Raw genomic sequence first — 16,772 nt, 5'->3', positions numbered from 1 at the left:
AGAATCAGGATGGACAGTTGGCAAAATTATGGCTCAGTATCACTGAGATACTGTTTTTTCATTGCACTTATGAGATCATTTTATAAAAAGTACTACCATGTGAGACCACAGAGGAAATTTGGATGCAGTTACTTTGAAGAGGGTGCTAAAAATTTCACATAAGCAAAAAGTACAAATTTTTGAGTTCTTTTCCAACAGTTCCAGAATTGGGATAGTAGATATCTTTAAAGTAGTCCCAGTCTTTGTTCTCAAGGATAGAGCACACAAAACTCAGTAAAGATGTACACTTCCCTGTTACAAAAGTGGGGCTGCTTCCTTTCTTCCAGCTATGCCAGAATCTTGTTAAAAGCTTGTAATAATGTAGAGGTGAACTGTGGAGACCAGCATCTTTTACTGCATTTTTGACTCCAGAGTCTCCGTTTATCTCACTTGGGTGAATGCTGACAAAACAAGATACTAAACAAAAAAGCATTACAGGAACAACTATGATTGGTAGAAATTTACAACTAGTACGACTAGTTATTAATATTTGAAAAATGGCTACAATGTGGTACCTAGAATAATATAATACTCCTACCTAAATTAACATCATTGCAGGCTCCATAATAAAGATTTATGAGATACCCATCAAGCATTACTTAACATAGTAATTAATATATACAGGCAATTAATTACTGGCTTAGTGGTGAGGAAAAAACTAGAGGGGAAACCACTTCCACTTTCATAATTCAAAATAAATATTTTTAACAGTGAAACTTTACAGAAAGTGATTGATCAGCAGCCAACTACACATACTCATGGCCATCCTACTTTGGTGTCCATTTTGTTTCAGGCTCAGTGCATACAGAAGCGCCTGAGTCTCAACTGGGAATTGATTTAGGAAGGAGAGGTTTTGGATGTTTGTGTAAACCTGGAATCAAAATGAGTTGTCTGGTAGGAAAAGGGAGCATGGCTTTAATTAATGAGGTGAGAGGATATAGTTGAGAATCACAAGTTGGAATTCAAGTTAATTGAATTCCTAATGTGGGCCCTGCGCTGGTTATTGGACTACTCTCTGCCTCAGTTTCTCTAGTGTGAATATCCTGGGCATCCTTCTGTCAGCCTAAATTACTGGCTCAGGAACACAAGTTATTTTCATTGGACACACATGCTGAGTGGGAGAGTGAAAAGCTTTGATGAGTACAAGTCACAAATAAAATGGTGAAATCTTACATAGTTGCCTTCTTGAATTTCTCTTCTAGGATCCAAAATCACTTTCTTGGGCATGTGAACATTTTTGCAGCAATTCAAGCTGTAAATTACCTGGCCTACCCAACAGTTCTCATAGCAGATTCCTACAACATGGAGTCCTGAGTACTTTGGGCCCACACAGCATTTTATATATTAAACACTTAATCTATTTTGAATATAGTTGTAACAGCATTGAGTGTGTGTGGGTCTTAGCTCTGTAGCAGCAAGTATAGCAATACTCCTCCTAGGCAGATCAAGGAATTGAGGTCAATCACTGATCAGCCTGTATTCTTAGAGTGGGGTTATACCAAATACTGGATATCAATTTAGAAGTTGCAGGGTTTCATTCTATGCTCACTCCCATTTGCAGTTGTACTTTTGTGTGATGTGACAAAATGGCACAGATGGTGTAATGTGTGTGATCTTTAATGTTTCTCATTTTTGTCCCTCCACAATTCATTCCCTATAGCATCCATCTCACTTAAGGTTCACTGAGGCACTATAAAATGGATAGAGTGAGATGGAAATGAGATTCCCTGCTGATAAACTGGAGGTAGGCTGAAGGCATACTGGGCCCATAATGGAAAAATCAGACCTAATGTAGAATATTTTTGAAGAGTCTTATATTTTGTTATTATTGCTTTCTTTGGGGCAAAGGAGAGAAAATTGAATCAAATGACAAAAAGCCATGTTGTTTTGTATAGTTTTGTGCAGTGCAAAATCAGCAAGCCCCCAGGGCAGCCTGGACTCAACAGACAGCCCTCACTGATCAGATTTCACTCATTTGTGTAGTCAGGTCATTCATGAGTGTTTATTATTCAGATTTTTCTGCCATTGCCCCCACCCCGTCACCTTGCCAACTTTTATCTGTTTCATAAAAGCTGTTCATATATTCTACCTGTTCCGAGTAAATAAGCCCTATGGCAGCACTGGATCAGATATTGCCTTTTCTCAGAATCTTTTACAGACATGTGGAGCAAGTACTACATGCCTTGCTCTGTGCTAGGCCCTAAAGATACAAGTATCTGCTTGTAAGATAGACAAACAAATGTCAGAGGAGGGAGGAAAGGGGGCAAGGGTTGAAAAACCGTTGGGTACTGTGTTCAGTACCTGGGTGATGGGATCAGTTGTACCTCAAACCACAGCATCATGAGATATACCCAGGTAATAAACCTGCACATGTACCCCCTGAATCTAAAATAAAATTGAAAAAAATTATAAAAAACAAAAATTTTTTAAAGATAAAAAATGTGATAACTGCAATAATAGAGATATGTACAAGATATAGAAGTAACACAGAAAGGAGGTTTAGGGTATTTAGCACTTCCTCTCTCTGATAAAAATAATGCCTGAGAAGGGCTTTAAAAGAAGTAGGAATCCCTCAGACAGATGAGGGGTGACAAGGAGCCCCAAACTGAGAGAGCACCTGGAGGGTAGAGTGGGTGGCTGGCTGCAGATAGCTCAATATAGTAAGAGCAAATGGAACACAGGTGGGAAGTAGGACTGGAAAGGGAGGCAAGGCCAGGACTTTCTCCTATGAGGATAAAGCGGAGCCGCTAGGAAATTTAAATAAGGAGGAAATACCAGCTGTTGCTTTTTAATGGCTCTGTAGCCATGTGGAAGATGTATTTGAGGGGATCACATTAAGAGGCAGGCAGATCAGTTGGAAAGCTTTTGTGGTTGTCCAGGCAAGTGATGAAGGTAGCAATAGAGATGGAGAAAAGAGGATAATTTGAGAGTTATTTAGAAGAAAAATCAATAAGAGTTGGTAATTAATTAGCCATAGGGAGTGAAGATGCAGGAGAAATCCAAAGTGAATTTGGTTTCTCATCCAGGTAACAAAGCCATTCATCAGGAGAGGGAGTACTGGGAAAGCAGTGAGTTTGGTGGGACGAAGAGTTCAGGTTTGGTTATGTTGACTTTAAGTAATCTATGGGTTAGGACATATATGGGAAGAAATCAAGTAGGTCATTGTATAGATGAGCCTAAAGCCCAAAGACAAGTGTGTGTTACAAATGTAGATACGGAAGTCAGTAGCGTATATGACATGGTTGAAGCCATGAGCAAGCTTGCTGAAGAGATCTTGTCAATGAAAAACTAGAATGGAGAGCAGGCACTCCAAATACCAGCACTTTAGGGAACCTTTGGGAAAAAGGGTCAATGAAGAAGAATGGGTAACACCGTGCCATTCAACGACAGATTAATTCCATAGTCATATCATCCAGTTTTGCACAGGTCCACCTTTCCCCCATCCCTCTGACTTAGTTGCCTTAAACAGAGTATATGTTGTTGAGAGAGCATCAAGAGGTATGTCCTCTCACAGGTCCCAGGCTTTGTGATCATTCTGAAAGGTTCAGTAGTGTTAAACAGCACTATCTTCTCCCCAGCTATTTTTAATGGGACTTTACAGTCAAAGCCCCTGCGGTCTACTTTTTAGAAGTTAGCTGTCTAGGTTGAAGTTATTACAAACATAAATGCTTTTTAATGACAAATTTGCCTCAAAGGTATGCAGGGCAGTTGTCATGAGCAACATGGAAAATGAGCCCCTGAACCGAAATGTATGTTTGGAATTAAACTTTTCAGGTTGTGCATGAGGAACCATTTTCAAGCTCTGTTTCCCTGCTAAGATTGTAAATGTTGAGTTCTTTGACCCGAGTCTGAGAAGGTCTCAGGAGAGGGTAATTTGGCTATGATTCTAGAAGACAATATGTTGTTTCCCCTCTCCCCCAGTTTTCCAACAGATAATTTATCAGTGGTTAAAGGGTCCCCACTCCCTGTATTTAGGAATCTGGTCAGAATGCTTCAGGATGCTGTGTTTTACAGATGGGAAGTGCTCAGGAGCCATGAGATACTTGTTTGAATGATCAATTGATAATGAATTAATATTTTTCCCTTCTCTGTCCTCACTGATCTTTATTAACCCAGACAAGCATCCAGTTTCCCTTCAAGCCTCTGTTTTTGCAACTGTAGGTTATTCATGCTGGTGCATATGTATATACCAGCTGGCTGGCTGGCCCTTTTGATGTTCCTCTGACTCCTTTGGAGAATAGCTCAAGCGGGCATTTCCTGTGAGCTGGCAAGTGGGCGAGGGTTCCTGTGCCCAGGATGGGCTTCTCTTCCTGTCTGTGCTCTTCACACGAGGAGTTCCCTTGGCATGCATTTGGTATTGCCACCATCATAGAAACAAAAGCTTACCCAGAAAGAGGCCCTATGGTGTATTTTACAAGAATATTCAGCCTTCAGCAGCCTGGTTTTGTTCTCCTGCTGCACAGTTTATAAGTAAATGACTCCTGGATGTTGATATTGCAGCTCCCTCTAGTGTCACTGTGGCTCAGGCTCTCATAGCATTTTTTCTTGCCTTTCAGAAAATATAGACAGCACAGAATCTGCCAAATTCACAGCATTTTAAGTAGATTTTCCCAAACATAGCCAAGGCAAATATGAGGTGATTTTTCCTCTATTAGAGAGGGGAATGTTTAATGAAGATGTGGGACCATTCCAGTTCTAGTTTATTTTTATTCCTATTTTTAAATTTTGGGGGTCCTAGGAGGAGTCCTGAAGTAATCATTTATAGATTAAAGAATAGCTGGCATGAACAAGTAGAATCTTTCTTGAGATTCCTCCTGCTACTCTTGAGATGCCAGCTACTCTTTATAAAGAAGGAATGTGAATTCTTTTCAAGAAAGATAATGAGAGCCAAGAAGAAGTTACTTTAATCCCTGGTAGAGAAAATACTGGGTAAGGGCAGAAGGAAAAAATTTGACAGGAAGAACCCTATCCATTTGTTCTGAAAAATTGGTTTGTTTTCTGAAATAACTTTTGAACTAGAAATTTATTATCTGAAGTGAGGTCATTTTGAGGTTTTTTTTTTAACTAAAGGAGTTATTAATATTTGAAAAATGGCTACAATGTGGTACCTAGAATAATATAATACTCCTACCTAAATTAACATCATTGCAGGCTCCATAATAAAGATTTATGAGATACCCATCAAGCAAAATCCTATTATGGAAATCTCCATTGGTCTGTGTTTGGGTTATAACTGTTTTCAGGGTTATGAACCAAGTAAAATCACTCTTTTTCCCTCCTCTTTTACACTCTAGTCTTCTCCCTTTTGCCTTTGCTCTTAAAGCTAGAGTGTCTCACTATTCTTCAACCTGTCTATGTATTATAAAATGAAGAGATAAGAAAGTGCTGCCCACTCAGGTTGGCTATCTAGGGAGACCATTTTCCTTTAGAGCATCCAAAATCGTGGAACAATTTATCATTTCTTCTTCATAAATCACTTTGATCCTTTATCTCAAGTAGATCTGTGAAGCTAAACATAAATTCTTACTGTAGTATCCACACTCTTGTCTACTCACAAAGCTCTGGAGGACCTTATAAAAATGTGTGTGTCTGTGTGAATGTCTAGATATAATTAGAATATCACAATTAAAATACTAGTCACAATTAGAATACCTTCTCTGCTTCTAATGTTAAACTACAAGGTCACAATTTTTTTTTTCAGCCTGACTTGACATAGTTAAAACTAGACTTGGCCAAACAATTGTCTCTCATAGCTTTAGGTTGCCCTCTCTTGGATTCTAACATACTGCTGGTGTTAACTTGTTTGTCAGGGCTGACCCTGGCTTGGAGGTATTGAATGTTAGCAGTTTCTTTTTGTCTGTCCCCTATCAAACTTGTGGTCAGAGAGCCTCACTGCTGTGGCAAGTGGCTGGCGGGACTCAAAATAAAGATCTATTTTTCTGTTTTGCTCGTTGTTTCAAAAAATTAGGATTCTCTAAGATTGCATTAGTTTGACATTTGCAAGTTGTTAACTGCTTTAGTCATTATCAGTGTTGCATTTGTACAACTTTGTAGTTTACAGATGTACTCTATATACTTGATCCCAATTAATCCTCACAACTGCCCTGTGAAGTAGATTTCAGTGTTCTTCATATTGTCTCCTTTAATAGGGAGACTGAGACCCAGAGAAATTAGTGAAATGCCCAAGGTTATACAGCTAGTAGCAAAGCTAAATCCCAGGCCTCCCAAGCCATTGGGGAGTGTCCTTTTTTATAATGTAATAGCTAGAGTTTAACCATCCAATCTGATTCAGCTAAATTTAGTGGTATGAAGAATTGAGACCCTTGAGCTTTCATTCCAGAAGACAATGTAATATTGAGCAAATTTAACTGGCAATGGGGTTAATGGTGCCATGTGCTGGATCCAACTCCTATACAACTAAACAATGACTAGTATAGAATTTTTAAATACCTGGTAACACTTAAATGTGAAATATTGCCAACAGTGCAGTTATAAAAATAACAAATGTTATGATTGATGAACATATAGGATTACATATTATACTGCATATACTAAGACTTCGAGAGCTTTCCAGAGATAATATTTTCTGAAAGATATATGTTTGAACTTGAACTCAGGCTGGAGACATCTGTTCAAGACCAGAAGTTTGCTTAAAAAAGAAATACTTAGTATATCCTCAAACTGAATTAGATAGGTAGTAGAAGACTTGAAGGAGCTTGTGCTCAGGTATAGATAGATAGATAGATAGATAGATAGATAGATAGATAGACAGACAGACAGACAGACAGACAGACAGAAAGATAGATTTCCATGGCACTGGTCACTGATATCAAGCCTCTTTAACTGTAATAAATATGATAAACTAGAGAATAAGAGAGAGAGAGAGAGATAGATGCTTTTCTCCGTTGAGACTCCCTTGCCTTTGATCTTTTTTTTTTTTTAATCTATTTGAATGGAAATCAGAATGTGCTGCTTCTCAGAACTGGGTCCTATCTGAATCTTCCTAAGAATGTATACATTTTTCTTTTTAAATAAAAATGACTAGAAATTGCTTTTTTAAATTTTGCTTTTCTGTATTATTGTAATAAACAAGCAGTGTAAACACTACAGAGAGTGCATGTTGCTGGGAGCCTTTGATATTTGTAACATGTGGCAGTGTGCCTCTGCTGAGGAGGGAGAGCAGAGAATGACCCTCAGTTAACAGGGCTGTGGAGCAGACTCCAGACCAGACTATTATGATCCATGAACTAGTATTAGAAACTGAGTCTTCCACTGTCAGCCTCTCTATAGCATGAGGATAACCCATTTGGGGGTGGTTTTACTTACTTTTTGCTTCGATAACCCCTTAAGAGTAGAAATACAATCGTCACAGTATGTAGAACTCTTGGCTAACTTTTTTTGATCAAAAAAATTCTTCCTTGATCCATAACCACTTAATAAAGTTCTTTATGAAAGGTCTTATTGCCTCAATAGTGGGTATTAAATGAGGCCTGTTAAGAGAAAGCATAAAACTCAGAAAACCACCATTGAAATGTTGGGTTTGTTCTGATTAGATCAGACCAGTGACTCTCTCAACCCTACCAGTGAACTATGAGTGCCAGTGTTGTGACCATCACAATGACATTCATTGAAAAGTTAGGAAAACCCACAGTTTACCTGGCCAATGTTATATCACTCTCCTAACCTGTGAGATGTTGACACAAAGGGTGATGGGTGATTAAATAAGGTATTTTGGTCTCCATTATGAGTCCATTGGCCTGCTGTATCAGTCTGAGCTACAAACATCTACAGAAGTAAGTAAAAAATTATTTTGTCATTGTTGTTCTGATGAGGTGCAAGGTTATAGTGGAAAGAGCAGGCTTTGGCATTAAACAAACTTAGGTTTGCACACATAACTCTGGGCTTTTTTTCTTTTTTAAATTCTTAGATTCTCAATCTACTTTGAAAGGTTAATGTGAGGACTAAAAATGGTACACATAAAGTGCTCACCACAGCCTGGCGTGTAGACAACCATGAGAAATGGTTACCACCATTATTATTGTCACTTAACATGGGGCAAGCCTTGCTAACAACTTTACTATATGATTATTTGTCCCTAACCAGTCACCTTCCAGTTAATCCTCCCTGATATATCGTAAACCTGGTTATGAGAGTGTGAGTTTTAAATTGTTTTATTATCTTTCAGATCTGTAAGAGCAAAGCTAAAGAATCTCAGCAGTATTATCACAGCTTGGCTGTCCGGCAGAGTCTGGCTGTCCATTTTAACATTCAGCAGGACTGTGGTCATTTCCTTGCTGAAGTCCCTAACCGTCTGCTTCCCTGGGAGGATCCAGATGACCCTGAAAAGGATGAGGATGGCATGGAAGAGACTGAAGAAGAATCCAAAGGAGAAACGGATGGGAAAAACCCAAAGCCCTGTTCTGAAGCAGCATCATCCCAGAAAGAGAATCAGGGAGTCATGAGCAAGAAGCAGAGGAGCCATGTTGTGGTCATCACCAGGGAGGTTCCATGTCTTACTGTGGCTGATTTTGTGCGAGACTCTCTGGCCCAGCATGGGAAAAGCCCTGATTTGTATGAGAGGCAGGTGTGTCTGCTGCTTTTACAGCTATGCTCTGGTCTTGAGCACCTCAAACCCTACCATGTCACTCACTGCGATCTACGCCTGGAGAACCTGCTACTTGTCCACTACCAGCCTGGGGGGACTGCCCAAGGCTCTTGGCCTGCAGAGCTCAGCCCCACCTCATCTTATCCCACTAGGCTTATCGTGAGCAACTTCTCTCAGGCCAAGCAGAAGAGCCATCTGCTGGACCCCGAGATCCTCCGGGACCAGTCTCGCCTTGCCCCAGAGATCATAACAGCTACCCAATATAAAAAGTGTGATGAGTTCCAGACAGGCATCCTCATCTATGAGATGCTGCACCTACCCAACCCCTTTGATGAGAACCCAGAGCTGAAGGAGAGGGAATACACACGAGCAGACCTGCCTCGCATCCCATTCCGCTCCCCCTACTCCCGGGGTCTGCAGCAGCTGGCCAGCTGCCTCCTGAATCCCAACCCTTCTGAGCGGATCCTCATTTCAGACGCCAAAGGCATCCTCCAGTGTCTGCTCTGGGGCCCCCGCGAAGATCTCTTCCAGACTTTCACTGCCTGCCCTAGCCTAGTACAGAGGAACACCCTGCTCCAAAACTGGCTAGACATCAAGCGAACACTGCTCATGATCAAGTTTGCTGAGAAGTCCCTGGACAGGGAAGGTGGGATCAGCCTTGAGGACTGGCTTTGTGCTCAGTATTTGGCTTTTGCCACTACAGACTCCCTCAGTTGTATTGTGAAAATTCTGCAGCACCGTTAATGTGTACCTGGATGATGCTTTTACCACATCTTCACCTTCTTCGTGTCACCCATGCACTTCCCCTTCCTAGTGCTCACTCCAAATTCAAGGAAAGAAGAAAGACAAACCTCTATCCCTGTCCATGAACAAGTGGGTGCATTCAGAAAGGTTATCCACTGCCCCAGATTGAATGAGAAGCTGAGTCTGTCTTAACTTTACAGAAATTCAGATGCAGTAACTTGCGGTTGCCTTCCCTTGAAACACGTTCTATCCTAATAGTCCCATAAATGCAGGTAAAAATGAAAATCCATATTCTTGAAGGGACAGCTTCTTTGGTATGAACTCAGTGAGCCAGTGAGCTGTGTCCATTTCCTCCATAATTCTGGATATCACCTATCTTTTTAGCACCAAGTATTCTCACTAGCAGTAGACAGACTTAACCAGTCTCTACCATGACCCAGTAGACTCTGGCAACAGACTCTTCCTTTAAGGTGTCAGCAACTGACTTACTAGGCAGAACTGCCATCCTTAGCATCGGCCCAGTTTTGGTTACCAGGGACTATATCCTTTGTTCCAAGAGAGAGTAGAAAGAAAAGGAGAGATCCCATCCTTGGGTCATAGACCCATTTTCATTGCCATTATCTGTAAGTATGTGCACTGCATGGAGGACAGCCCTAATAGTCTCCCCTCTGCTGCCACTGCCTGATTCTCCACTCTGTCCCCACTTGCCAGTGAAGTTTGGATTTATCAGCCACTTGTGGCCCATTACAGAGCTGACCCAAGGTGGTGTCACCAGTGCCTCAGCAGGGTGGAGTGCAGTTCAGAGCTTATAAATAGCTGGCAGGGCATGAGATGATTTTCTTGCATGTGCAATTCTCTAGGGGCCATCAGGGAACAGAGTTTAAAGTACCCTTTGATTACTGTCAGAACTGTCAGCATTTGCAGTTTTCCCCGAGCAGTAATTGGCCAGCTCCCTTCTATCAGTAGCCAGTGTTAACTAGTTTACCAAATGCTGTAAACAATTGCCCTGAATGAAATAGCTGTCAGTGGAGCTCTAAGATCTCCTTTAGAGGGCACAGTGAGGTGGGCTGTTGGGATGGCCGTAGGCAGGGGAGAGGAAGAAGGCCACCGATGAGACTGCTGACCTCCTTAGAATGTTGACCTCTTCTAGAGAGACTGCCTCCCAGTGTAAGTGGCTCATTGCTCCTTCTTACTCTCTCTAAAATGGCTCTGGAGGACAGCTCACAGGAATTCTGATTGCTGAGGTGGATGATTGAGAGCTGTTCACCGTGTGTGCAGCCTGTGCTCCCCTTCTATGGATATATGTGCAATTTTTGTATGTATTTGTTTTAGCTGTATATTACAGTGTTTATGTTGCAACTTCACCTGAAGCGAGTCTACAGAAACCTTCCCCCTTCTTCCCTGGGCACATATTTGCGCTAAGAGATGAGCGTTCCTTCCACTGGGGTGTGTGTGTGTGTATGTGTGTGTGTGTGTATACACGTGTGCACCTGTGCTTGTTTTATTCAAAACTGTGAGTATGTGTTTACTTGGACCTTGAAATCCCAAGAGTCACTCGAACAATGTGTGTGTACACTTGTGTGCCCATGTGTGCGTGCACACGCATGCTGGAAGCAGAGGCCAGGCCTCTAGAGAAGCAACCTGTGGCAGGGTTGACAGACATGTTCTCTGTGCCTAGTGGGTGAGTGAGCCCTGAGGTTCCTCATCTACCAGTGCAGAGTTTCCTTAAAGCCAAGACTGATTGTGCAGTATTACTTACATAGCACATTAGTGGCCTTGGAAATTTCTAAACTTTTAACATTTTTAACAGCCTTTCATGTGATTCATGTATATCAAAGAGGATCAGGAAAGGAAAATAATGTATTTTATTGTGCTCTTATTATTTTTTTAAGTGATTGGAGTATGTGAGGCTCTATTTGGAGAATGTCCTTATCCCCTGGCCAGCAATATAGGACTCACAGGAAAGAAGGCTGGTTAGCCCACAAAGAGTCTTGCCTCGTCTAGCCAGAGTGCAGGGCTCTGCTCCTAGGAATGGCCATGGAGTGGGCATGCTGCTGCAGGCCAGCAGTCCGCTCTTGGTGTCCTGTGGCATGGCCGCGCCTTGCCTTGAAGGTTGGTGTTTGGTTCATCTTAGCATAGACCATGTGCACATAACTCCTTGCCTGATTATGCACTGAAGTGGCAGCACACAGACCACTGACCATGTCAGCCAGCACATTCCCTTAACCTCCCCCATCTCCCATCTTGCAATGGCTTGCATATTGAGATATACCTTCTCAATGTCACGTTCGTGGTGCCTTGCCCATGTAAATTTGAATGTTGACTATTTAATGAGGTTACATATTTAATGCAGAATGTTTCCTGGTCCCTCTATTTGTTATGTCTCTACATATCTTTTTTTTTTCTTTCTCTTTTTCTGTTATGATTTGGATCCAGTCTTCTCTTTAACTCCATGGTATAATAAGCATGGACACCTCCACTACCATTATCTTACAGCACTGGTAAACCAAGCACCTCTTCACATCAGATGTTTTTAGTACTGTTTTTATATTCAGATTTGTTAAGGGCAAAAGATGAATGCAAACTAGCCAGAGAAAAGCCTCAGGCTTACCAGAGACAGGTGGCTAGATTAATTTTTCTCTGGGTGATGGCCAAAGAATGTGAGATAGAGAGGGAAGAGGGTGTTACAGGTTAGAGCAGAATAGAGAAAGAAACTATATTTCTAGGCAAAAAGTACTACATGAGTTGGTCTTCAGAATATTTTTCCAAAAAAAAAAATGAAATTCAGTCAGTTTAACATTATCACAAATATTTTTCATTTTAATTGTGGTAGGAACTTTGAATTTGTTCATCAACTGGAAAGAAATCCTACCCTCTGTAGACACATACACACACATTTTATATATATATATATATATGTTTGAATTGTGACTAGTATAGCACTTTACGTTTTCTCAAGTAACAGGAAGTTATTGCCTTCAATATTGATTGGAAATTGTTTTCTATTGAAGTCTATACTATAGAGATTTCCATTTATATTGAGAGTTTGAACAATTAAGCTCCTATTGGAACTTTTCCTTAAGCCACATGAGCATGAACAATCTCTGTGACACTTGGGTGCTAGAGAAACACAACAGTGGCTAAAGTAGCCAAGAGCAAGACTGAATGTATAGCAGAGTGCCTTGTTAGAGTGGTAACCTAGTCTTGGAAGCAATTCAGTGGATGTTTCATAAAGAGGACTAGAACTTCAAGAAGCCTCCTGTGCTGGCTGAGGTGAGCCCTTTTGGTATATGGACACTACTGGGTTGCCTAGAAGCCAATTCGTGAAGAATAACAGCAGGATGAGAAAAAGTCACTGTAACCTGTGGAATGACAACATAAGAATCACCAACCCCTAGGCTGAGCTAGAACTGGAAGCCAGGAATATGGCAATGAGTTTCAAGATTTGCCCTCAGAAGATGAACTGGGTGAGGTATGGGTTGGGATGAGGGCACAGGCACTCATCCTACCTACCCTGCTGCTGTTGAGGAGCTAGAAGTAAAACATACTGGTTAGGATTTTAACAGTTGGAGTAGCATCCCATTGTCAGATTAAGTGGGGGTCAGTTTTGCTTCCAAACTCAGAATAAGTTTGTAAACATGGGAAAGTCTAAGCCAAGAGATCTAAAGCTCTAGAAATATTAATGACATTTCTGGGAGTAAAACTACCAAAAATTATATCTTAAAAGTTTCTAGTAGTATAAAGTTCCCAGGCCGGGCGCGGTGGCTCACGCCTGTAATCCCAACACTTTAGGAGGCCAAGGTGGGCAGATCACCTGAGGTCAGGAGTTTGAGACCAGCCTGGCCAACATGGTGAAACCCTATCTCTACTAAAAATACAAAAATCAGCCAGGCATGGTGGCAGGCACCTGTACTCTCAGCTACTCGGGAGGCTGAGGCAAGAGAATCGCTTGAACCCAAGAGACAGAGGTTGCAGTGAGCCAAGATCACGCCATCACACTCCAGCCTGGGAGATAAGAGTGAGACTTCGTCTCAAAAAAAAGTTTCCAGGAAAGATCTTTGGGTCCTACTAAGCATCTCAATTTTGAGTTATGAATACTTTGGTTCTGGGAAGTAACCTGACATTTGGTTTTGCTGGAATTAGGATTTTCACTAGATTTCACTGCAATTAGGATTTTCTTCTAGATTTTACCAGCAGTGATCTGAAAAAGTACAGGCTAGTCCCAGAAATAGAGATGGATTTAGGATACTACACTATATTTCAAATGATTCTAGATGTGTAAATGTAGTATGAACATTCTTGGAGAGGAGTGAGACAAACTGGACTTGCTGGGCCAACCCTGGCATGTTTTTCATTCCCCTCACTAGTTGATAAGGATTGAAAATTCTGCTCCAGCCTAATGAGTGAACAGGATGGCTGCCCACAAAACCAGGTTATTAGTTTTACCTCATTGAAGCTCATATTCTCAAAGGCCGAAAGTGCTGTGCCGAGACAAATCCAAGTGCTGCTCTTGCTGAAGTGCGCACTGAAGTCCAGCTGTCCGTGCTTACAGCACTGCCGAAAGTGGGGATTCCATGGACCAAAAACGGTGCCATAAGGGAAGCCAGAAGAGTTGCGATGCAAGATCCTGGGAGAGATTATACCAAAGAAATCAAGCCTTTTTATCCTGATGCTTCTAAGATGATGAGGGTGAGCTGTGCGAGATGCCATGGGAGGGGAGTTCACATACATTCCATGTCAAGGCATTTAGCTGATAAATCCATCCTCAGAAAAGCACCTTTTTAAAAAGAAGTCCATTTTGTGTATTAGAAGATGATGATGATGAAGATGAAGAAAGCCCTGGCAGATAAAAAGTTCCTCAGTATTTAAGGAGAAGGAACTCTTCCATGTCCCCTTGACATGACTGTGGCTATTGCCCAAACCTCAGCTTGAGAACATCATATCCATATAATACTGAGAGCGGAAGATTTTTTTAAAGAGATATGGTAGTTTTAATAGGTTTGTTTAAAGAACTCTTGGGAAATTTCCTAATAAATTGTAATCGTTTTTATAAACCTTCCTACAGAGTTGTTTACTATTCATCATCACCATCATTTAATATCTATAAGTGCCCAGAATGTACAAGGTGCTATACAGCTGTTAAACACCCCCTCCCTGCAACTGTTTAAAATTAGAATAGATTTTTGCATCACCCACTGCTAGAAGCTTCCCCCACCTAGGTGGGCTGCAAGGGCCTGCATTCCCAACATCCCATTACATGTTTCCCACTCCAGAAAGTCTCCGGGTTTATTCCAGCTTTTTATCTTGACGTGTCCCATCCACCCCCATGGTTTTGTTTTGTTTTGTTTTTTAAATCAAGAAAGTTTCAGGGAATCCAAAGAGGTCGGAAATTTTTTAACCTAGCAGAATTACAGAGTCATATATTTTGCTACGAATGTTGTTGTAGTACAGAAAACCCACTTTGCCCGTTAGTGTGTGGATAGTGTGTGTGTCCACACTCACGATAACTTGAATGTTGGACCAGACATAGGGTTCATTTTTGAAAGGTTAAACCCCACTGCTTCAGGAACTTCCTCCAAATACTACTTGGTTATCCCTTCCTTTACCAGTTAGAACTAAAGAGTGTGATGTATGAACACACTGGGTTGGGATTTTCTGTTGAGGATATGCAGGGCATTTTGGCATGAGGCAAATACAGAAGCAAGATTTCATTCTACTTGGTGATTTGAATCATGACAGTCCTCATTCCAATCTCTCTTTAATTCTCTCTGGCCCTGCCCACACTCTATATTTGAAAATCTTGTTTTTGCTCTTTCCGGAGCTTCACCCCTCTACTTACGTATTGTAAAGTTGTATAAATCTATCATTGAAAGGTCCCCTCTGCCACCAGTGGCGCCCCCCTTTGGTTTGCTGTGGTACTTTGCTGTGTACTCTGTGGCATCATGTTACTGTGTAAATAAATTCATTTTAATACACACTAAAAAACAGACAAATGCTTGTCCTTTTGGCGACTCTTCCACACTGACATGCTGGGGAGGGTTTGGTTGCAGACATGGTTATGTCTTGTCCCCCCAGGGTAGGTGCCCTGTCTATAACACAGGAAATGATGGCTTTCAGCCTGTGTGCCTTCTGCACTCTGGGTCCTCATCCCCCGCTGACATGGATTATATTTCTCTTTATTCCCTGTGTAATCTAAATCAGGCCCCAAAGAGAAAGCAAAGGCATTCTGCTTTTCCCAGACCTCAGAAGGCTGCAGGTTTGCTGTGTGAGATCGTCCCCTGCTAGCAGTCACCTGCAGGCTTCCTGGGTTTGTACTGCATGTTGAGAGGCTTGGTTAGCTGGCTCTGGCTGACCCTCTCCGTGGAAATCAGAGCTATTCAGGTAATATGAGCAGGGACAGGGCCTGGTACTGCATCATCTGCAAGATTCACATGCTTTGACGCACAGTGATACACAGGGGCCTCGCAAAGGCAGACAAGCTAATGTGTGGACACTTCAGCAGCACAGAGGAGGCTGCCTGGCTTAAGCAGTAAGAGTCAGCAGTGGTAGCAACAACTGCCGCATTATGAGGAGAATAGATGAAAAAGCAAACATGTAGATTCTAAATTTAGAGCAGATTTTAGAACACCAAACCCTTTACAGTGGACACTGTCTCCAACCCAGTGTCTCTGCTCTTCTCCACTAGCAAGCACTCTGGAATTTGCAGATGCTGTTTTTAAGGCATACCCCAGAAGAGTGGCTGTCAGACTTGAGGTTTATGTTGCTGAGGAGCAACATAACAGAACCCATGTTGGTGTGGACCCAAAAGCTCTCTTTGTGTTGCCTGGGCCCAGGAGGAAGGGTCAACAGCAAGACTGACTAGACAATCCCCAGGGACACAGGCCCTGCCTGCTGCAGCTGTGTAGCCTGCTTGCTGGAGAAGGGCCTAGGGAACTTCCCTTCTAGTTGTCAGCACAACACACTGGCTTCTGGGGGAAAGGAAGCAAAGAAAAAAGTAGGCAGTTGGGGTTGGGAGGTCACAGAAACAGAGCCCACCACGACCGGGCTGCTGTGTGAAGCTCCGCTGGCGTAAGTGGTCACCCTGTGTGCCACGCCAGGTCTCACTAACGCTGGACTCCATAACAACTGTTTCAGTACTGACTGATTAAATTAAATATTAAAAGCTGAAGGGGCCAGTGCCCTTATACAAAGGCTGAAATGTAACAAAAGCTCCACTGGGAGTTTTGCCTAGACTTTTCATGGGCCTTGAAGCATGACAAAATAACGAAGGCATTCTTAACAGGAGCTGTTTAGGATTAAACAAGTTTATCGGGGGTCTGAAGGAACTCCCCACACCTCCATGATTTAGCAGGAGACAAGATTAAGGGTAATCACCCCAGCACTT

General features: G+C 41.9%; 1 protein-coding gene across 9 annotated transcripts in view; it reads left to right on the top strand.

Moving 5' to 3' along the window:
- The window catches only part of PEAK1 (pseudopodium enriched atypical kinase 1), a 298,162-nt gene extending 282,787 nt beyond the window's left edge, over window positions 1-15,375 (top strand). For all 9 annotated transcript variants that reach the window (XM_030814854.1, XM_030814851.1, XM_030814849.1 and 6 more), the window contains one exon: window positions 8,225-15,375. In XM_030814854.1, coding sequence (XP_030670714.1) covers window positions 8,225-9,388 — 1,164 coding nt within the window. In that variant the 3' untranslated portion in view covers window positions 9,389-15,375. The remainder of the gene's footprint in view (window positions 1-8,224) is intronic.
- Window positions 15,376-16,772: the final 1,397 nt, after the last annotated feature.

This window comes from Nomascus leucogenys, chromosome 6 (assembly GCF_006542625.1).
Source record: "Nomascus leucogenys isolate Asia chromosome 6, Asia_NLE_v1, whole genome shotgun sequence".
Lineage (NCBI taxonomy): Eukaryota > Metazoa > Chordata > Mammalia > Primates > Hylobatidae > Nomascus > Nomascus leucogenys.
The sequence above is the reverse complement of the archived record's forward strand: the minus strand, read 5'-3'. Positions and strand labels throughout refer to the sequence as shown.